The following is a 23637-nucleotide window of genomic DNA, read 5'->3' on the forward strand; positions in this document are numbered from 1 at the left end:
TAAAAACCTACTTAACCAGAAACCATTACTGTTATCCAAACCGACTTGTCTGCATTGGCATCCTGGGCAGTGATGGTCAGTTCGCAGTGTTCGCCAGCGAACACATGCGGGCTGCCATCTTTAGTAAGGTAGACTCACCCGTTCAGCGATGCACAGGTAAGCCCTTACTTGTGCTGGGAGCCGGTCTGAAATCAAATGCAGTCACCGGGAGGCCTTCATCACTCTCAAATATTGTTCACAAATCTGTCTAAATCTGTGTTAGTGAGCAATTTTTCTTTGCCGAGATAATCCATCCCACCTCACAGGTGTGGCATATAAAAGGCCACTCTGAAATGTGCACAGTTTTGCCTTACTGGGGGATGACAGAAAACCAGTCAGTATCTGTTGTGGCCACCATTTGCCTCACACATCTCCGTCACATAGAGTTGATCAGGTTGTTGATTGTGGCCTGTGGGAAGTTGGTCCATTCCTCTTCAATAGCTGTGCGAAGTTGCAGAATATTGGCAGGAACTGAAACACGCTGTCGTATACGCCGATCCAGAGCATCCCAAACATGCTGAATGGGTGACATGTCCGGTGAGTATGCTGGCCATGCAAGAACTGGGATGTTTTCAGCTTCCAGGAATTGTGTACAGATCCTTGCAATATGGTGCCGTGCATTATCATGATGCAACATGAGGTGATGGTCATGGATGAATGGCACAACAATGGGCCTCAGGATCTCGTCATGGTATCTCTGTGCATTCAAAATGCCATCAATAAAATGCACCTGTTTGTTGTCCATAACATACGCCTGCCCATACCATAACCCCACCGCCACCATGGGCCACTCTATCCACAACGTTGACGTCAGCAAACCCCTCACCCACACACGCTGTCTGCCCTGAACAGTGAAAACCGGGACTTATCCGTGAACAGAACGCCTCTCCAACGTGCCAGACGCCATAGAATGTGAGCATTTGCCCACTCAAGTCGGTTACGACGACAAACTGCAGTCAGGTCCAGACCCCGATGAGGACGACGAGCATGCAGATGAGCTTCCCTGAGACGGTTTCTGACAGTTTGTGCAGAAAATCTTTGGTTATGCAAACCGACTGTTGATGAAGCTGTCTGGGTGGCTGGTCTTAGACGACCATGGTGGTGTACATACTGGATGTGGAGGTCCTGGGCTGGTGTGGTTACACATGGTCTGCGGTTGTGAGGACGGTTGGATGTACTGCCAAATTCTCTGAAACGCCTTTGGAGATGGCTTATGGTAGAGAAATAAACATTTATTGCATGGGCAACAGCTCTGGTAGACATTCCTGCAGTCAGCATGCCAATTGCATGCTCCCTCAAAAGTTGCGACATCTGTGGTGCTGTGTGATCAAACTGCACATTTCAGAGTGGAATTTTATTGTGGGCAGTCTAAGGCACACCTGTGCGAAATTCATGCTGTCTAATCAGCACCTTGATATGCCACACCTGTGAGGTGGAATGGATTATCTCGGCAAAAGAGAAGTGCTCACTAATACAGATTTAGACAGATTTGTGAACAATATTTGAGAGTAATGGGTCTTTTGTGTATGTAGAAAATGTTTCAGATCTATGAGTTCAGCTCATGCAAAATGGGAGCAAAACCGAAAGTGTTGTGTTCAATGTAATTCATGGGAATGGTCAGATTGCTTTTGTGGGGTCAGAAAGGAGTCTCTTTTGTTTTTATGAGGCAAAATTGTCTACAATCACCCAGAAGATTGTTTCTTGCTTTTCTGTGGATCAATTAGGTCTGGAAAAGGTTGAACTAGACGGATATGAGTCTTTTTACTTATTAAAAAACATATCATATGAGATAACGACTGCACTACTGAGGTAGGTAGTAAGCAGCTTTAGGGGTCTGTGCCGTTTCTCTTTGAAACAGACAAGGAGATATGGGCTTAGGAATGGCTCCAGGGGAGAAGGTGCTGGATCACCTTTCTGTACCAATAAAGCCTGTTTCACATGTTCATGTCTGTGATGACATCCATGAAAAGATGGTCGGTGAATTCATTAAGATGTCTATGAAGGATCTGTGTTTGGTCCGTGTGTCCATTTTTTGCCCTCCATGTGTTATCCATATTTCATGTACACTGCTAGGCTTAAAATTTGTTTCCAGAGCATCTCCTAGCAATGGTCCGTGAAAGCCACTGAACACTGATGCCAAAATAAATGGGTACCTGTGAAAGAGGCCTAACAGATAAAGTGGTAAGATGGCCAGCAGTCTTGTTCTCTGCTCATAACGGCCAACAATGATAAATCTGGGTTTTGGGGGGTGACAGGCACTGCAGCAATGCATGGATTTATTGATAGATAAGTTTGTAGAAGCAAAGGTGGCCGTCCATCCACATCACCTGATCATGTTCATGAATTTGAAGATGATGTGTGTGATCGAATTCAATCTTGTACATACAGGCAGATATCTGCTGTCCAAGAGTGCGAATGTCAGGGAAAGCTTTTTCTCTTACACTGACGACATTTGCCATGGAGACGAAGCTTACCTGATGGTGCCTGTCACACTAAGATACAACCTGATCCTATGCAATGTGAATGCACAATAAACCAACCAACAGTGAGAGACACAATGGTCACTGCGATTCCAAGATGGCAGACTCAATGTAGCAATGAAGGAAAGAAGTTCACTAGCTTTGCACAGCTATCCGTGTGAGGTCCAATATCACTGCCTTTTATAACAGCAGTTCATTGTCTGTCTATCCATATCATATCTATCTATCTATCTCATATCTATCCATCTCATATCTATCTATGTATCCATCTATCTATCCATCCATCTCATATCTATCTATGTATCCATCTATCTATCCATCCCATATCTATCCATCCATCTCATATCTATGTATCTATCTCATATCTATCCATCCATCTCATATCTATGGCATATCTATCCATCTCACATATATCTATCCATCCCATATCTATGTATCTCATATCTATGTATCCATCTCATATCTATCCATCCCATATCTATGTATCTATCACATATCTATCCATCTCATATCTATGTATCTATCACATATCTATGTATCTATCTCATATCTATCCATCCATCTCATATCTATGGCATATCTATCCATCTCACATATATCTATCCATCCCATATCTATGTATCTCATATCTATCTATCCATCTCATATATATCTATCCATCCATCCATCTCATATCTATCCATCCTATCTATCTCATATCTATCCATCTCATATCTATCCATCCTATCTATCTCATATCTATCCATCTCACATATATCTATCCATCTCATATCTATGTATCTATCTCATATCTATCCATCTCATTTCTATCCATACATCTCACATATATCTATCCATTTCATTATCTATCTCACATATATTTATCCATCCCATATGTATCTATCCATTCATCCCATATCTATCCATCCATCAATCTCATACCTATCTAATATATATCTATCCATCAATCTCATATCCATCTAATAGCTATGGATCTATCCATCTCATGTATGGGTCTCCCTTCCTCTCCCTGTGTCCAGTGACTCTGGAGAGTGGACTTCGGAGCCTGTTGCCAGTGCAGATGGCAGACCTCTACCCAGCAGGGTGAGTGTTCCGGGGACACCGGGGGACGTGTGGAGCATACGTAACCAGCGAGCCCTCACACTTCGGACTGAGATTTGTACACGCCGCCTCCTCTCTGCTCTACAGCAGCCGCTTCTCCCCTGAATGCAGGGCGGATCTCTCCGGTTGCCAGGGGCTGGCGGGGGTCACACATGGTCATTCCAGGGGTCCCCAGCAGCTCTCGGGTGACCTCTGAGATCTGTCTGGCCTAGCCCCTCCCAGTCGGCTCGGGTTCTGCGGCGCATCCCAGCCGCCACCCCCCTCCATGCTCCTAGCATTGTGAGGCTGGGACTAGGAACCGCGTTGTGTTCCATTACAGCAGCTGCGATTCGGGGAGAGGAGGGCAGGCGGCATTCCGCGCACAATCATGGCGCGGAGAAGAGGCTGTGCTGCGGGACTGGCGCGCTCTGCCCTCGCCTGGCTGCTGCTCTGCAGGGTGTACGGTGAGTAGAGTTCGGGCAGGGGGCGGGGTTGATTGCTGGAGGGGAGCACAGCTCTGTGGTGAGGTGCCCGGCTTGTGTCACTCATCTCCCACAACTTTTCCATGCACCGTCATGCTGTCCAGGGCTCACCCCACCCTGTGACCGGTCCCCGGGGACGAGCCGTGCCCTGCGGCGGTTGTCACTTGCCCCTGCCTGAGGACCGTTACTTGCAGGGCAGGAAGTCCTCGTCTGATTGAAGAGCCCACATTCCTTCACAAAGTCCGAGGCATCCCTGCCCGCCCCGTCCATGTTTCCATGCCTCGTTCTATTCTTCCTTTTAAACTTTGGAGTTTGGAGAGCGCTCCCCTCCCCCTATGCAGGCAATTGTCTGCCATGGGCTGAGCCTCCCCTCACAATGTCTGTGATACGGGCCTGTTCTCGGTGCTGGCTCCCGTTCTGTGCCAAGGACCGGCCACCTCGCTGTGACCTGGGAGACCATGGCTGATGTCACAGGGAAGGAGGCGGCTGGAACCTGTGTGCAGTGACAATGGGGATTAACCTTCGCTTTGGTTACCACCTGTGCGTGCATAGGCATTGTCAAGGCTTTCCATCTTCTCCCGGTCTCTGAGGGGAAGGATTCGTATGGCTGCAATGTGAGCACGGTCCTGTCAGTCAGATATTCCCTCATGGACATGACGTTGGAGTCAGACCTTCATGTTCTCCATCACCTCTGGTTTCCCCAGAGGGGAAATTACCTCAGCCCTGCGAGCTGTGCTGCATTTACCTCAGTCTTCTGTGTCATATCCTATATCTACATGTGTATATATATATATATATATATATATATATATATATATATTAGACATTAGGTGGTGGCTCTCTGGCTTTAGTGACTGAGGCTTATCAGCTGTTTTTTAACTCCAACTCCCCTCATGTCCTGACAGAAACGGGCTGTCGGGGAATTGGAGATCCAGAGGTTGGTTAGGTTGAGCAGTTGGCATTGGCATATTCACCTCATGTTTGTGTGGGTACACTCACCGTCTCACTCTTAAACTTCACTGTTGCATACCCTCCAACATTTGTAACGTTATACAAAAGATTCACCCCAAAACGCCAGCAGCAGTGATGCCCCCCACACGAGTGCCCTACTTGTCACGTTGTACAATGGAGCTCGGTGAATTCTTTGGTACATTTTACAGGGAAATATTTCAAGCAATTCTTGGATTCTGTCTGCAGGCACAGACTTCGAACTTCTGCGGAATATAGGCTGCCATAAACACGCATGGTAAACCGATGGACATTACATGGGATTGTGTGATTGCCACAAACTAAAGTGAGAAGCAGTCCCAATTCAGCGTAGCCGAGCGTCGCCCGTCCCTGGGGGTAGTGTGTATAGTAGGGTGCTGTTTGCAGCGTTACATTAGGCACATTGAGTCGACAACACCTCGGAATCTGATTACATGTTTGCTTGTGAAATCTATTAACAGCCTAGATCCACATTTCCCTTTAGAAAACGGAGTATCTTCAGTTTCGTGTATGAGGTCCTCCTGATCGTCGTAATAATGAGATAAAAAGCCAGCCCACCCCTCGTCTGTGTGCAGCACCAAGGATAAAAGTCACTTCAACTTCACTTCAATGCTATAGAATAAAATCACAGCCAAGGGATGAGTTGTAATGAAAAGTAGGAACCACTTATACGTTTTCAGCACAACACGCCCTCTTATTTATAGATTGACCTTCGGCAGTAGTTTGGGGAGGGGTGAAATAAACTTACATGCTCAGCCAAGTTACGGTACAACCACGCGGCACAGTCGGTTGTGGCACAGCCAAGCTGCCGTTGGGTACCGCACTGCCGTACAAGTTGCAGAGGTCTGTGATTAAATTTGCGGTCCACAGCACGGGCACGGAGGGGCAACGGTCGCGTGAACAAGCCATTATACTGTGTGTCTGTGTCCAACCTTGCATCTACTAAATTGGGCCTCATGCACACGACAGTATTTTTTTGCGGTCCGCAAAAAGCTGTTCCCTTGTTCCGTGATCCGTTTCCGTTTTTGTTTCCGTGTGTCTTCCTTGATTTTTGGAGGATCACCAGACATGAAAAGTGAAAAAAAAAAATCTAAGTCAAGTTTGCCTTGCAAATGATAGGAAAAAAAACGGACGCGGATGACAATCTTGTGTGCCTCCGTGTTTTTTCACAGACCCATTGACTTGAATGGGTCCGCGAACCGTTGTCCGTGAAAAAAATAGGACAGGTCATATTTTTTTGACCGACTGGAAACACCGATCACGGACGCGAATGACAAACGGTGCATTATCCGAGTTTTCAACAGACCCATTGAGAGTCAATGGGTCCGCAGAAAATCACGGAAAACAGAACAACGGACACGGAACACAACAACGGTCGTGTGCATGAGGCCTTGTACTGACATAATGCTGCAGAGACATACAGCATTAGGCCTCCTGCACCCGACCGTATGGTTTTGCGGTCCGTTTTAAACGGATCAGTTTTTTCAGCTTTTTTTGTTTCAGTATTGTTACCGTTCCGTTTTCCCTTTTGGTTTCAATTTGTGATCCATTTTTTGCGGATCGGAAACGGAAGCATACAATAAGGCCTCATGCACATGAATGTATTTTCTTTCTGTGTCTGTTCCGTTTTTTTTCCAGACCGTATGTGGAACCATTCATTTCAATGGGTCCGCAAAAAAAATGGAAGGCACACCGTTTCCGTATTTCCGTTCCGCAAAAAAAATAGAACATGTCCTATTATTATCCGCATTACGGACAAGGATAGTACTGTTCTATTAGGGGCCAGCTGTTCCGTTACGCAAAATACGGAATGCACACAGACGTAATCCGTATTTTTTTGCGGACTGCAAAATACATATGGTCGTGTGCATAATGCCTAATGTTTAGGGTCCATTCAGACGTCCTTAGTGTTTTGAGCTCCGCAAATTGCGAATCGCAAAACACTGACGCCGCACATTGCTGGCAGCTGCGGACAAGAATAGGACATGCTCTATTTTTTTTGCGGAGCCGCGGACCGGAAATGCGGATGCGGACAGCACACAGTGTGCTGTCTGCATCTCTTCCGTCCCCGTTGAAAATGAATGGGTCTGGATCCGTTCCGCAACGTTGCGGAACGGATCCGGACCATTCTACGGACGTCTGAATGGACCCTTAAACAGTAAGTGCATAAAAAAATTGGGCTGGGCATAAAAGTTTCAATAGATGGTTACTCAAAAACGGAACGGATACGGAAGACATATGGAGTAAATTCCGTATGCATTCAGTTTTTTTTGTGGAACCATTGACTTGAATGGAGCCATGGAACGTGATTTGCAGGCAATAATAGGACATGTTCTATCTTTGAACGGAAATATGGAAACGGAAGGCATATGGAGTACCTTCTGTTTTTTTGGGGGATCCATTGAAATGAATGGTTCCGTATATGGAACGCAAAAAACGGAACGTAAACGGAAAAAAAAACGTTTGTGTGCAGGAGGCCTAATGCCATGTGCTCCTGAGAAACTAGCAGTGCCCATAACGGGGGCTCACGCTCGCACACGGAGCCTGTTTTCCGCACTGGATGTCTGAAGCTCCCCTAAAGACAACAGAATTTGGTGCAAAATTGCTCAGCTTAGGTCATGCTTCCTTTAAACGAAGCAAGTCGAAAAAAGTGTAGCATGTGTAATTGCGCCACAGTATTTGGCGTTTATAAGGCCTGCTGAATGTACGCCATACATGGTTAAAAAAAAAGTACAGTTGGGGCTGGCAATTGTGTGCAAGGCAAAGGGCACTGTTTTGGCATACAGGTTTGCCTACTAGTGTCTATGGGCACGTCAGCGTATACCTGGGAAATACACCATAGACCATGGATGCTCAACCTGCGGCCCCTCCAGCTGTTGTAAAACTGTAACTCCCACCATGCCCTGCAGTAGGCCGATAGCTGTAGGTTGTCCAGGCATGCTGGGATTTGTAGTTTTGCAACAGCTGGAGGGCCGCAGACGTATGTGGCATGAATGGAGGCTGTCTTCTGCATGTAGGCAGGGTAGTGGTATGGGAATATTTTCACATTTTCCACCCTGTTTGTGTGCGGCGCCCGGTCAGCGGTCACCACCTTGCAGTCTTGGTTAATCATAAATGAGCTCAGGTATGTGAACTGTGATTACCTACTTCCTGCTTTCACTTAGAGACGCTGGCTGTCAGGCCGCTTGTTTACTCGGTGACATCTTGCTTTGTCAGGTTGTGTACTAGGGCGTTGTGCCACTACATTCAAGAGGTGCACTAGCAATATGGGAGCAGGACTAGACCAACAAAAGACGGGCGCTTCTCACATGCCTTAACACTGCATGGACTCTGATCTCACAAACCTGATGATGGGGGTGCTGCCCCCTCCTGACTTGTCTCTATAACAATTCTGGAGCATCTTCTCTTACAGTTGTTATTCCTCATATCACTGTATGAATAATTTGACACTTGGTTGGTACCAGTCAGGGGTGGATCCCTGCATACTCTCATATAGTCCAATCAGTGTGGTCTGCCAGTCATTGTAGACAGACACTGCCTTGGCAAGGAGAATGATGGCACAAATGTCTGATAGTTGCGGCTGGAACCCTCACCTATCGCTGGAACGGAGCCCGCAAAGTGAAGGAGAGCGGACTGCACATGTGCGGTTATTTCTGTGATCCTGCTGAAAATAGCTGAGCAGCGCTGGGCTATTTTCGAACGTCCATTGTGCAAGCATGGCCATAATTCCATTCACTTCTATGGGACAGATGGAAATTTTCATCAGTCCCATAAAAATGAATGGAGGGTGGCTGGGCGGGCACGGTGTGCTCTCCTTCACTTTGCGGGTTCCATTCTAGAGATAGACATTTAGTGATATATCCTAGCGATATGCCACCAATGTGTCAGTCTATTCATGATTTTCTAGAAGGAATAAAAGAGGAACAGTACAGTTGACAGTTTGGATAAAAGGTGCTCCTATGATAATGACAGGACCGTCTTTAACAAGGGGCAAAAGGGGCAGCTGCCCCTGGCCCAGTTGCTCCTGGGGGGCCCAAGGCAGCTGCCTCTTGAGCCCTGCTAGCCACTGCCCCGGGTGTCAGGCTGTCAGCTACACAGGGGGTGCTGCCATGCCTGCCTGCCGGCACTCCAGGCAGCGTACTGTGAGAGCTGTGATTCTCTAGGACCTTAGATGACATCACCATGTGACCAGTAACCTAGCAATATTACTGGTCACATGGCTATGAGGTTATCAAGGTCCTACCAGGAGTGTTGCTGTAGAAGTTTGCCTTAACTGTGGAGCTTTTTTTGTGAAGATTACATCAGAAAAAGGTGACCGGGGCTATTATGCTAATTAGGGATGTCCCGATACCAGTATCGGTATCGGGACCGATACCGGGCATTTGCACGAGTACATGTACTCGTGCAAATGTCCCCGATACCACTGCCGATACCTGTGCGCTGCTTCTGTGTCCGTCCACGGCCCCTGCACCTCGCACAGCTAACAGCTTCAGAGGCAACAGCAGGCAGTGTAATAGGAGCCTACAGTGGAAGCTAGCTCCGCCCCGCCCCTCCCCGCCCTCCAACCAATCAGAGGCAACCAGCACTGACTCACAGCACAGGGAGCGTAGTGCAGGGACTCAGAGAATCGTCTGACAGTTTATTAGTTAAAAGAATCGCCACCGAGTCCCTGCCAGCCGTCCTGCTCTGCGGCTCCCTGTAAGTCCGTCCGGGGGGAAGAGGGGGTGGGGGGGGGGCATTATTAGCATAGCATGTAGTGGAGCTGTGTGTGTACAGGGTGCATGTAGCAGAGCAGGAAGCCTGGCAGGGACTCGGTGACACAGTCTCTGACTCATTCGATTCTTTTAACTAATAAACTCTCAGACGATTCTCTGAGTCCCTGCAATAACTATACATTGTAATTACATCAGTCTGCTCCACTGCATTCACTGCAGCAGAGCTGTGTTTGCCAGGAGCGAGTCCCTCTAAGGCTACTTTCACACTAGCGTTTGGGTGTCCGCTCGTGCGCACCGTTTGAAGGGGCTCACGAGCGGCCCCGAACGCATCCGTCTGGCCCCAATGCATTCTCAGTGGAGGCGGATCCACTGAGAATGCATCCGCCTGCCAGCGTTCAGCCTCCGCTCCGTTCAGTGAGCGGACACCTGAACGCTGCTTGCAGCGTTCGGGTGTCCGCCTGGCCGTGCGGAGGCGAGCGGATCCGTCCACACTTACAATGTAAGTCAATGGGGACGGATCCGCTTGAAGATGACACAATATGGCTCAATCTTCAAGCGGATCCGTTCCCCATTGACTTTCAATGTAAAGTCTGAACGGATCCGCTCAGACAACTTTCACACTTAGAAAATTTTCTAAGTTTTAATGCAGACACATCCGTTCTGAACGGATGCGAACGTCTGCATTATCGGAGCGGATCCGTCTGATGAAACATCAGACGGATCCGCTCCGAACGCTAGTGTGAAAGGAGCCTAAAGGTGATAGTGTCTGTCTTCTATGGCCCTGGTCCTTCCCTTCCTGCAAGCTGCACATTGATCTCTAAAAGCAGGCATTAGGGCAAGAAGAAATATACATTACTGTATGATGGCCACAAGACTATTATACTGAGGAGGGGCTTCAAAAATTGTTGTCCTGACTCCTTACAGTAGCGTCTCCTTGTGGCCGTCCCATACAGTGTAACGTCTCCTTGTGGCCGTCCCATACAGTATAACGTCTCCTTGTGGCTGCCCCCATACAGTATAACGTCTCCTTGTGGCTGCCCCCATACAGTGTAACGTCTCCTTGTGGCTGCCCCCATACAGTATAACGTCTCCTTGTGGCTGCCCCCATACAGTATAACGTCTCCTTGTGGCTGCCCCCATACAGTATAACGTACCCTTGTGGCTGCCCCCATACAGTATAACGTCTCCTTGTGGCCGCCCCATACAGTATAACGTCTCCTTGTAGCTGCCCCCCATACAGTATAATGTCTCCTTGTAGCTGCCCCCATACAGTATAATGTCTCCTTGTAGCTGCCCCCATACAGTGTAACATCTCCTTGTGGCTGCCCCCATACAGTATAACGTCTCCTTGTGGCTGCCCCCATACAGTGTAACGTCTCCTTGTGGCTGCCCCCATACAGTATAACGTCTCCTTGTGGCTGCCCCATACAGTATAACGTACCCTTGTGGCTGCCCCCATACAGTATAACGTCTCCTTGTGGCCGCCCCATACAGTATAACGTCTCCTTGTAGCTGCCCCCCATACAGTATAATGTCTCCTTGTAGCTGCCCCCCATACAGTATAATGTCTCCTTGTAGCTGCCCCCATACAGTGTAACATCTCCTTGTGGCTGCCCCCATACAGTATAATGTCTCCTTGTAGCTGCCCCATACAGTATAACGTCTCCTTGTAGCTGCCCCCATACAGTATAACGTCTCCTTGTAGCTGCCCCCCATACAGTATAACGTCTCCTTGTAGCTGCCCCATACAGTATAATGTCTCCTTGTAGCTGCCCCATACAGTATAACGTCTCCTTGTGGCTGCCCCCATACAGTATAACATCTCCTTGTGGCTGCCCCCATACAGTATAACATCTCCTTGTAGCTGCCCCCCATACAGTATAATGTCTCCTTGTAGCTGCCCCCATACAGTATAACGTCTCCTTGTAGCTGCCCCCATACAATATAACGTCTCCTTGTGGCTGCCCCCATACAGTATAACGTCTCCTTGAAATGTTATAGTTCTGTTTTTGGGCCTTTTGGTTGGTCAGTGGTCAGAAAATACATGTGTGTGTATTTTATTGTTAAAATTTGTATCGGTAATTGGTATCGGTGAGTACTTAAATAAAAGTATCGGTACTCGTACTCAGTCTTAAAAAAATGGTATCGGGACATCCCTAATGCTAATATACTGTAAACTGCTGTATACTGTGGGGGCCTGTATAGTGTGGGGGGCTGTATACTGTGGGTGCTGTATATTGTGGAGTGCTATACTGCTGTACTGTATACTGTGGGGGGCTGTATACTGTGGGTGCTGTATATTGTGGAGTGCTATACTGCTGTACTGTATACTGTGGGTGCTGTATATTGTGGAGTGCTATACTGCTGTACTGTATAGTGTGGGGGACTATATACTGTGGGTGCTGTATATTGTGGAGTGCTATACTGCTGTACTGTATAGTGTGGGGGACTGTATACTGTGGGTGCTGTATATTGTGGAGTGCTATACTGCTGTACTGTATAGTGTGGGGGACTGTATACTGTGGGTGCTGTATATTGTGGAGTGCTATACTGCTGTACTGTATAGTGTGGGGGGCTGTATACTGTGGGTGCTGTATATTGTGGAGTGCTATACTGCTGTACTGTATACTGTGGGTGCTGTATATTGTGAAGTGCTATACTGCTGTACTGTATACTGTGGGTGCTGTATATTGTGGAGTGCTATACTGCTGTACTGTATAGTGTGGGGGGCTGTATACCAGGGCTGTGGAGTCGGTAGATAAATGTTCCGACTCCGACTCCTCAGTTTTATGTACTTCCGACTCCCCGACTCCGACTCCTCTGTATTAATATGCAAATGTATTTTATACATTCCTTGAGGGAAAGAAACGCAGCCTACCACAGGACTACTGGCTGGGAAGCTGCTTTCTCCTTTGTGTGCTGATCTTCTGCTGAAGATAGGGCAGTGGGAGGATCCAGGAAGGGGCATTTATTCTAAAACATGATTTTCCTAGGAGAATCCCATAGTCATGTTTAAAGTTTAAGCTAACAATCAGAGTTTACAAGTTTTTATAGCCTTGGCTAAATGACAGCAGTTTTTCCAATGGTTTACAGCTTCAGTCTTGAGCTATTGGCCCTTCATTCCCTTCACTTATACAAGTGTCTCACTCTCTAGTCCTGCAAAAAACATATTTTTTTAATCCCTTATCAGTGAGAGGCTAGGTTACACATGGACGCTGCGTTCCCTGTAAAAGCAGAACACAACATTATGGAAAGTATAAGTATTGCAGCTCCTAATTGTGCGTTGCGTGCCATATAGTGAAGCACATGAAAAGCATGCTTCTTCACGGTCACTTAACGTGTTTGTTTTGCGGTTACGTGAGGCACTGCATGCATTGGTCTTTATTCTTACAGTAGAGAAGTCATTAATTATAACTTTTTGTGAATTGGGACATTTAAACTTGCTTTTTTTTTTTTTATTGAAATCTAAATTTTGTAGGAGTAGGAGTCGGAGTCGGTGCATTGTTTGCCGACTCCGACTCCAGGTACCCAAAATTTCCCCCGACTCCGACTCCTCGACTCCGACTCCACAGCCCTGCTGTATACTGTGGGTGCTGTATATTGTGGAGTGCTATACTGCTGTACTGTATACTGTGGGTGCTGTATATTGTAGAGTGCTATACTCCTGTACTGTATAGTGTGGGGGGCTGTATAGTGTGGGGTGCTGTATTGTGTATAGTTTGGGGTGCTGTATACGGTGAGGTGCTATACTGCTCTACTGTATACTGTGAGGTGATGTATACTGTGGGATGCTGTATACTGGGGGCTGCTATACTGCTCTACTATATACTGTGGGGTACTGTATAGTGTGGGGTGCTATACTGCATACTGTGTGGTGCTGTATACTATAGGGTGCTATACTGCATACTGTGGGGTGCTGGGGTGCACTGTAACACTAGGGTGAGCCGAGCCCTGGTCTCCTTCCTGCAGAGCGGTGCCTACTTCCAGCCTGAGCCCAGCTGCCCAGAGCACTGATCATGAGCCGCTGGAGTCTTCAGAACTGGAAGTATTTACAGTCATTCACTGTACTCTACCAGATGTGTGGATTTTTTGTGTGTGTGTTGTGATGGAGGGCGTGATTGCCTGCTAGGTTGTGGGAAGGCGGGATCCAGGGGGGACCAAGTAAATTTTTGCCCAGGGTCCAATCAATATTAAAGACGGCCCTGGATAATGATACATCCTGTCCATATTATAGGACATGTCTCCTGACATAACAATTCTAGATCTTCTTTCCATAGAGCTCTGCATTGTTCCATTCCATATTATTCCTCCTAAAAATGTATGAATAAATTGAGAAGAAGGATACCATAACTATCGAGTCAGTGCTGACAGTGTCACATTCTGCAGGGACACACCCTTTTTGACAAGGATACTGGTATCACCCAACAGTCCGTTTATTCACACATTTCTCGGAGGAATAATTACAGAACTGCACAATAAGAAAATATTCTCCAGAATTTTAACATTAAAAAGATACGTTATTGCATATCTGTACATGACCCATAATTTCATACGGACGTGTGAAGGAGCCCAAAGGCTTGTTCCCTTGACCAGCAGCGTCTTGGTTAGGCCTCTTTTACATGGCCGTGTGCTGGCCAGGCCTGTGCTGCGGACCGCAAATTGAATGGGGTCACTTGAATGGGGTCCACGATCCATCCGTTCCGCAAAAAGATAGAACAAGTTCTATATTTTTGCACAACGAAAGCACGGAACGGAACAAGCCGTAGTGCTTCCGTGGGGTTCCGTTCCGTGCTTCCGTTCCGCACCGCATCTCCGGATTTGCGGACCAATTCAAGTGAATGGTTCTGCATCCGTGATGCGGAATGCACACGGCTGGTGACCCGTGTATTGCGGAACCGCCGTTTGCAGGAGCACTACGGCCGTGTGAAAGAGGCCTTAATGTTAGGCCTCTTGCACACAAAGTTTTTTTTTTTTTTTTTCTGTTTTTTTTTATTTGAATGGTTCCGCAAAAAAAACAGAATGTACACCTAATGGGCGTTCTTATGTTTTTTTTTTTTTTTGTACCAGACGTGAAAAACAGATGACATAGGGCTCATGCACACGACCATTGGCTGTTTTGTGGTCTGCAAATTGCGCATCCGCAAAACACTGTACGTGTGCATTCCGCATTTTGCAGAACGGAGCGGTCAGCCCCTGACAGAACAGTCCTATCCTTGTTCGGAATATGGACAATAATAGGACATGTTCTATTTTTTATTTTTTTTGCAGCATAGACATACGGACATGGAAGGTACATGTCATTTCCGTTAGTTTTTTTTCACGGCCCAATTGAAGTGAATGGTTCTGCATACGGGCCGCAAAAAAGTGGACATGGAAAAAAAATAAGTTTGTGTGCATGAGCCCATACCACACGGACGGGAATAAACGCACAACAGAACGCAGGCTGAGACCAAACTGATTCAACCTGATGGAAAACTGCCTCTTTTTACCGCCAGAATCCAAACTATCCCTAGACTGGCATCAAACGGCCATGTGTGTTGTGTGAAAAATGGCTCTTGTGTCAGCTGCATCTCCCGGACTGACCGCAGCTCTTCTGGCATGATAATATGTGATGTCCGCTTTATGTCAGACATGTGCACTCATTGGTGGCATTTCTGTTTGCCATGCTGAGGTTTCCTGTCATAGATTCCTGTACTTCCTATTACCTACAGGACATCCCGTGATGAGCCGTCCGCTATCAGATGTGGCGCTGATTCCTCTTCTGATGCCTTCTGTTATCAGGTTACTAGTAATACATATTCAATGGACAACGTAAAGGTCGTTATAATGTCTTTACGATTGTTATTGTTAATATCGGTATAATGGTGGTTTTTATGCTATTATTCTTCTAGATCTTGGGAACAGTAACTAATGACAGAAGTAGAATTTAAAGGGGTATTCCCATTTCAGACGATGGCATATTGCTAGGATATGCCATCAATGTCTGATAGGTTCGGCTCCCACCTCTGTCTCCAGAACAGGTCCCCCAAAGTTAAAGAGGTGACACCACATTTGCAACTGCTATGGGAATTCCAAAAATAGAATGCGCACCACCTCTCCATTTACCACTATGGGACTGCCTGATTTTGGGCCTCCCATAGCAGGGACAAGGATAGCTTTGCATACATGGCTGCACTCCCTTCACATACGGGGGCCCCTTTCTGGAGGTAGGGGCAGGTCTATTGATGCCATATCCTAGCGCTATGCCTTCAGTGTTTGAGATTGGAATACCCCTTTAACGTCTATAGTACAGTACTAAACTTTAGCGTTAACCCTGGGAGTTACTTACATTGCCAGTGTTTTGGTCACACTAATAGGATTAAACGGGGTTGTTCGCCAATAGACATCTATCACCTATCCAGGATAGATGTAAAATCTCTGATCACAGGGGGCCCCACTGCTAGGACCCCACTGATCACTGCTCAATTCTTTCATTGCTATTTATTTCTTATAATCTAATTTAGATGCCTTCCTATTATGAAAAACAAAAATTATTGACACTCCGTCTTCAAGTCATTTTCAAAAATATAGCGAGGTTAGAGATTACAGTCCATAATTCAACTGCTGGCTATTGTGCTGATCAGTGATAGTGCTCAGTGTAGGGCTGTCCATGGCAAGATTTACTAATGTGTACGTGCCAAAAATCTGTCTAAAAAGTGGCGCAATTTGGAGCAGCTAGGATTTCTACATTTTGAGACATGTTTGATAGGGGGTTGGACTAAGTGGAAAGGGTGGAGCTTATTAGGAAGCTAGGTGGCCTTAAGATAGTGTAGATTTGAACTCTAATCTATGCTGCTTTCCGATGTAAATAAAGTGAATCTGATGGGCCACGAGAAGCCACACCCTCTCCCACTTTTCCACCCACCTTTCTCACCACTTTTGAAAAATGGTGAGAACAATGAAAAGTCAAAAAATGATGCCACAATTATGGCGTGCAGCATTGTTTGCGACTTTTTGTACTCCACAAAATTGGTGTAAAAAGCTTAGTAAATGTGCCCCATAAGCCTTTCTGAGAGGTGTCACTTTAAAGAATTTAGAAGCCTATTTTCATCACATGGTAAAGCAGCCTACTGTTCTTCATTCATAGGCCTCATGCACACTGCCATTGTGCAGACGTTACGTGCATTGAGGACTGCAATTTTTGGTCCCCAATGCACAGGCAACATCCGTGCGGCGGCCGGGACGGATTCAGACCCATTCAACTTGAATGGGTCCGTGATCCGTCCACACCGTAAAAAAAATAGAACATGTTCTATTTTTCTGCGGTGCAGAGGCACCTCTCCCGGATTGCGGACCCATTCAGGTAAATGGGTCTGCATCCGTGATGCGGGGTGCACACGGCCGGTGCCCGTGTATTGCGGACCCCCTATATGTGGGTCGCAATACAGCCACGGCCGGGCAACAACCGTGTGCATGAGGCCATAGGCAAACCTTTGGAGGGGGCTGTTCAACTCCAGAGACTGTGACACTATAACTCTCAGCATACCATTTCGAAAAAGTCATTTAAAAACAAGGGGGATTTGCACTTTATTCATTACTTCATCTCCAAACAAAAATTTTATACAAAATTATCAAAAAGTCATACACAACCAAGTGGTATCAATGAAAACTACAGATCGCCCAGCAAAAAAGGAGCCTTCACACAGTTCCGTAGAGATAAATATAAAAAAGTTATGGCCTCAGAATATGGTGATGACAAAAAATTATAATAGTTTTTATTTTTTTAAAGTATTAAAACATAAGAAAAACTATACAAATGTAGTATTTCTTTAATTGTACTGATCCAGAGAATGAAGGGAACAGGTCTGTTTTACCTCATAGGGAACGCTGTAAGAACAAAACGTAAAAATCTGTGGTGGAATAATTTTTTTCCCCAGTTTTATCCTATTTGGAGTTTTTCTTCCAGCTTCCCACTGCATCATATGCAATAATAAATGGTTCTATTAGAGAGTACAACAAGTCCTGCAAAAAACAAGCCATCATACAGCTATGTGCATGGAAAAGTAAAAGGTTACGGCTCTGGTAATGCAGGAGGTGAAAAATGAAAGTGTAAAAACAGAAAATTGCTATCTCAGGAACTACGAGAAGTTTTAATTAGTAGAAAATATTAATTTTCTAATTTCCTGGTGTCTAAACCTTGGGAGAAGCTTATGTTCAGGTGCGTCTTATCGTCTTAAAAACACAGTAATTTATAAGAAATTGAGGAAAACTGTGCAGTGGGTTTGCCCTACCACAGTGGCACACGTGTTGGCTGGATTTAGAAGCGAGGACCCCTGCACCTGTTATGCTTTTTTTTATAGTTGGAACTGTAGCTTTTGGTCTTTGTTGTAACAGTTGCTCTTAGATGTTGGTTGCACGCTTGCACAGTAATAACACACCCTCTGGTGTGCAGTCATTTTCCTAAAAGTCATGACCTGTCATGTGCCAGGACATTTTCTAACTTGTTGTAACATTTCAACAGATGGCCATATAAAGGTTAAAGGTTAGCCATTCCTTGGACATGATGTTAGAAGATCTAGAAGAAGAGGTGGAGTAGGATATGTGATTCCAGAGTAAGTGCATTGAAGGTATCTGAACCATACCATACACAGGCATGCTTGCAGTTTATTTTGTTTGGTAAAATGAGAGCCTATGGGTGACAGATGCACCGAAATCCTCCTGACTTATACACACATCCTTCTGATGGAAAGTGGAAATGCCGGGTGACACCGGCCTAGGCATCTCTGTTTTTTGCATGAAAATGAGATTCCAGCTGTTTGATCAGCTGTTGTGTTCTGTGAGGTTGACTTCTAATAAGCGCTGAAAGGAGAATCCAGCCACAAACATCTGTGACCTGTCCAGCACGGGGAGTCCCCCTATCCGCATTGCTGTGAATGGAGCACTCATCACCTGTGGGGCTGAAATACCCCTGAGTCAGATGTCTCATCAGCCCCTTTAATGACTGTTTTTAATAACTTTCCTATGTATTTTGTCTGTCACCATTTCAAGATCTGTTTGCTGTAAGTGAATGTGGACATTTTCATTTACATCTTGAGGCTAGACTCTAGTACAGACCTCAGCCTTTTCACAGCTGACAGCCTGATAACATTGTATTCAGTAGTAATCTATCACCAGACACCTCTGGTGGTGGCATACTGAAATTCATCCTGGTCCTGCCCAGTCCTTTCTCCCCCTGAGATATGCCGAATGAGCGTCACTGGACCATTAAATGGTCGGCTGGTGTTACTGTAATTGGTCGGTTCGGTTGACCTGAATTTACTGTGTGAGCTAAACCAATACATTTAGTCACCACTGCCATGGTTCGCCCAGGAGATGGGCGTCCTGTGTGAGTCCTGCATGTAGACCATGGTCTGAATGTGGGGCAGATCATGAATACATTTCTCTCCATTGTTGTCTTCAGTTTCTATTATGATGTCTCCTTTTTTCTCGTAAGGCAAAAACAAAGATTACTTATGGTGCAGCAGCTTGTACCTCCATCTGTACCGACAAGTACTTGGACTGACTGTAACCATACAGATTGTATTTATACAGTAGGTTCTTCACATCGTCTGTCTGGTCCTAATGAATTCTGCTTCTCATTGTATCACATTATGTACGTTTCCTGTAACTTATATAGTGAGGTCACCCTCGCCAGTCCCTGGCAGTACTCCTGATAGCTGTCATTCAGACTCTCATTCAGCCGACAACTACTCCTCCCAGCCTTCCATAGGGGAGAGGAGAATGAGCCTCTGCTAGACATCTCTGGGTAGGGCATATTGACTGCCCAATCCTTATTTTTCTTCGCACGGACAGAAGCTAATGCTTCCTGCCATTATCATGGTGATATGGTGAGCGGTTTTCTTCTTATGGTCAATAGAAAGTATATCAGTTAGGGTACACTGTAATATCATGTATAATAATAGAAAGGTGATACATAGCTCTTCAAATATTTCATCTCCGCAGATGATTAAAATGATAGGTTTTCGCAGCATTGGAGACATTGCCCAGAAAACAGATGGATCATTACTGTTCCTGTTTAAGTCACAAGATATGAAGGCTGGAGGATGAGGAAGAGAATTAATTAGTTACAGGAAACTATAAGCTTATGATGGGGGCTACATCTGTTCCATTCTGGAGAAAAAGATCCATATTACATATTGGAGCGCTGCCTCATGTTATTACAGATCCTCAGGAACTATGATTTTATTGAACCTTAAAATTCCCTGGGGATTCAGGTAAATGAATCCTGTATGTGCGGTACTATACTGAAATGGCAAGCATGTTCTACAATCCTGACGCTACGTCTCGCCAAGGAAACTTCCTTCCTTATTTCCCGCTCGTTAATTATAACTTGCCATACCGTTAGACATAAGATAAATGACTATTCCTTTTTTCAGTTTTGCTATTGATTTTACTGTCTCTTGTGAAAGGGCATTCCACAGTTTAACCACATTTACAGTAAAGGTTCCCCTCCTCATGTTGATGATGGGAATTCCTGTTCTGCCCACAAATAACCTGTGTTATTCTGTTGTACACATCTTGTGATGAAAAGCTCTGTATTGCTATTCCTCATATTCTTAGTTTTTTTTTCTTCTTCTCCCGTTTTACAGCCCGAACCGCTTAACGTACAGACTCTGTTCAAACTGCGTTTCAAAGCTTTTATTGCTGAGAGGTGTTCCGGAGTTGTCATTTTTAATACATTTTAATACACGGCACCTCTAGTATTACAGTCAGGCCCTTAAATATTGGGGCATCTACACAATTCTAAAATTTTTGGCTCTATACACCACCACAATGGATTTGAAATGAAACGAACTAGATGTGCTTTAACTGCAGACTGTCAGCTTTAATTTGAGGGTATTTACATCTAAATCAGGTGAACGGTGTAGGAATTACAACAGTTTGCATATGTGCCTCCCACTTGTTAAGGAACCAAAAGTAATGGGACAATTGGCTTCTCAGCGGTTCCATGGTCAGGTGTGTGTTATTCCCTCATTATCCCAATTACAATGAGCAGATAAAAGGTCCAGAGTTAATTTCAAGTGTGCTATTTGCATTTGGAATCTGTTGCTGTCAACTCTCAAAATGAGATCCAAAGAGCTGTCACTATCAGTGAAGCAAGCCATCATTAGGCTGAAAAAACAAAACAAACCTCTCAGAGAGATAGCAAAAACATTAGGCGTGGCCAAAAAAACTGTTTGGAACATTCTTAAAAAGAAGGAACGCACCGGTGAGCTCAGCAACACCAAAAGACCCGGAAGACCACGGAAAACAACTGTGGTGGATGACCGAAGAATTCTTTCCCTGGTGAAGAAAACACCCTTCACAACAGTTGGCCAGATCAAGAACACTCTCCAGGAGGTAGGTGTATGTGTGTCAAAGTCAACAATCAAGAGAAGACTTCACCAGAGTGAATACAGAGGGTTCACCACAAGATGTAAACCATTAGTGAGCCTCAAAAACAGGAAGGCCAGATTAGAGTTTGCCAAACGACTTCTAAAAAAAGCCTTCACAGTTCTTGAACAACATCCTATGGATGAGTGATGGGAAGAGAAGAGTATGGAGAAGGAAAGGAACTGGTCCTGATCCTAAGCATACCACCTCATCAATGAAGCATGGTGGTGGAAGTGTCATGGAGTGGACATGTATGGCTGCCAATGTAACTGGTTCGCTTGTATTTATTGATGTTTTGACTGCTGAGAAAAGCAGCAGGATGAATTCTGAAGTGTTTCGGGCAATATTATCTTCTCATATTCAGCCAAATGCTTCAGAACTAATTAGACGGCACTTCACAGTGCAGATGGACTATGACCCAATTCATACTGAAAAAGCAACCAAAGAGTTTTTTTTTCAGGGAAAGAAGTGGAATGTTATGCAATGGCCAAGTCAATCACCTGAGCTGAATCCGATTGAGCATGCATTTCACTTGCTGAAGACAAAACTGAAGGGAAATTGCCCCAAGAACAAGCAGGAACTGAAAACCGTTGCAGTAGACGCCTGGCAGATCATCACCAGGGATGAAACCCAGCGTCTGGTGATGTCTATGCGTTCTAGACTTCAGGCTGTAACTGACTGCAAAGGATTTGTAACCAAGTATTAAAAAGTGAAAGTTTGATTTATGATTATTATTCTGTCCCATTACTTTTGGTCCCTTAACAAGTGGGAGGCACATATGCAAACTGTTGTAATTCCTACACCGTTCACCTGATTTGGATGTAAATACCCTCAAATTAAAGCTGACAGTCTGCAGTTAAAGCACATCTTTTTCATTTCAAATCCATTGTGGTGGTGTATAGAGCCAAAAATGTTAGAATTGTTTTGATGTCCCAATATTTATGGACCTGACTGTATATTCATTATATTCAAAGTAACACTCACAACCACAGTATTATGCAGAGCTTACTATGTACTTTGAACTGTTCTCTCTCTCTCTCTCTCTCTCTCTCTCTCTCTCACACACATACTCTTTCAGCTCTTTTCAAGCACTAGGTATTTCCTTATTTCCTTCAGGAAATGCACATGTAGTTTGTGCTTAAAATCTTTATGTGGTCCCTTTATATGTTTGTTCATAATACAATATGGCTAGATAGGTGAAAAGGAGCTTATTCTGAATGTCATTTTTACCTTGCTGCCCTCTGGCATTCCCCCACATTCAGCTCACAAAATGGGCCTGTATGCTTTATGGTGAGCGTGATTACGTCAGCGCAGGTCCTGCAAGAAGAAGAAAGAAGACGATAACGTGGATGAGGTGAGTAATTTTTTTTAAATTATTTTTTAACCCTCAAGGGACATTTTACTTAGCATTCTGTATTAAAGAATGCTATTATTTTACATTATAACCATGTTATAATGGAAAACAATAAAATCTACAGAACACCAAACCCGAACTTCAGTAAAGAAGTCTGGGTACCACATTCAGTTTTTTATTACGCGCATGCAAAACGCATTAAAGCGCTTTGCACTCACGCGGAAAAAACTGAGCAACGCAAACGCAGACAAAACTGACTAAAATTGCGTGCGCACTCGCGCGGGTTTCCTGCAATGCACCCGCAACGCATCCGGACAAAATTCGTGACGCCTGTGTGAAAAGGGCCTAAGGGTTGTTTCACACGAGCGATTCCACTGCGGGAATCGCGCTCCGTGTGTAGCATGATCATCCGTTCTGAACTTGCAGGAACGCATGGCATTATACTGATTTATAATGCTATGTGACTCTGCTTGACCTTACTGCTACAGAGTCATACTGACAGCTTTATGTCACTGATTCTGTAGCAGTAAGATCAAGCAGAGTCACATAGCATTATAAATCAGTATAATGCCATGCGCTCCAGAACAGGGGATCATGCTACACACTGCATGATTCCCGCAGTGGACTTGCTCGTGTGAAACAACCCTAAGTGACCCATTCCAGCCATTACTTGAGTTAGTCGGAATAACTGCGGGGCCGCAATGGAACGGAAGTGCGGATGCGGACAGCACACGGTGTGCTGTCTGCATCTTTTGCGGCCCCATTGAAAATGAATAGGTTCGCACCCGTTCCGCAAAATTGCGGAATGGATGCGGGCGCATTTTGTGGACGTGTTAATGGACCCTGTCAGCTCTCCTGACATGGTTGCTGTTGTCTTTATTCACACACACCACTGTGCAGTAGCAGAATCTGCCACAGAGGACCTGACAAAGATATGAACATATTCTAATTACTCACTTGTATTCCCCATTAAATAATTCTGAATCATTTTTCCATAGAACTGTACTTTGTAGTGTCCCTCTGTTATTCCTTATATAAATGTCTGAATAAATTGACAACTGGGTACTACCATTCCTTGTGCGAACATG

General features: G+C 45.3%; 1 protein-coding gene across 1 annotated transcript in view; it reads left to right on the forward strand.

The window, feature by feature from the left end:
* The first annotated feature begins 3632 nt into the window (after positions 1-3632).
* Positions 3633-23637, forward strand: part of NECTIN3 (nectin cell adhesion molecule 3) — a 93005-nt gene continuing 73000 nt past the window's right edge. Inside the window, exon 1 of the mRNA XM_040424227.1 lies at positions 3633-4063. Within this exon, the coding sequence (XP_040280161.1) occupies positions 3988-4063 (76 nt within the window). The 5' untranslated portion in view covers positions 3633-3987. The remainder of the gene's footprint in view (positions 4064-23637) is intronic.

The sequence above is a fragment of the Bufo bufo genome, chromosome 3 (assembly GCF_905171765.1).
Source record: "Bufo bufo chromosome 3, aBufBuf1.1, whole genome shotgun sequence".
Taxonomy (NCBI): Eukaryota; Metazoa; Chordata; class Amphibia; order Anura; family Bufonidae; genus Bufo; species Bufo bufo.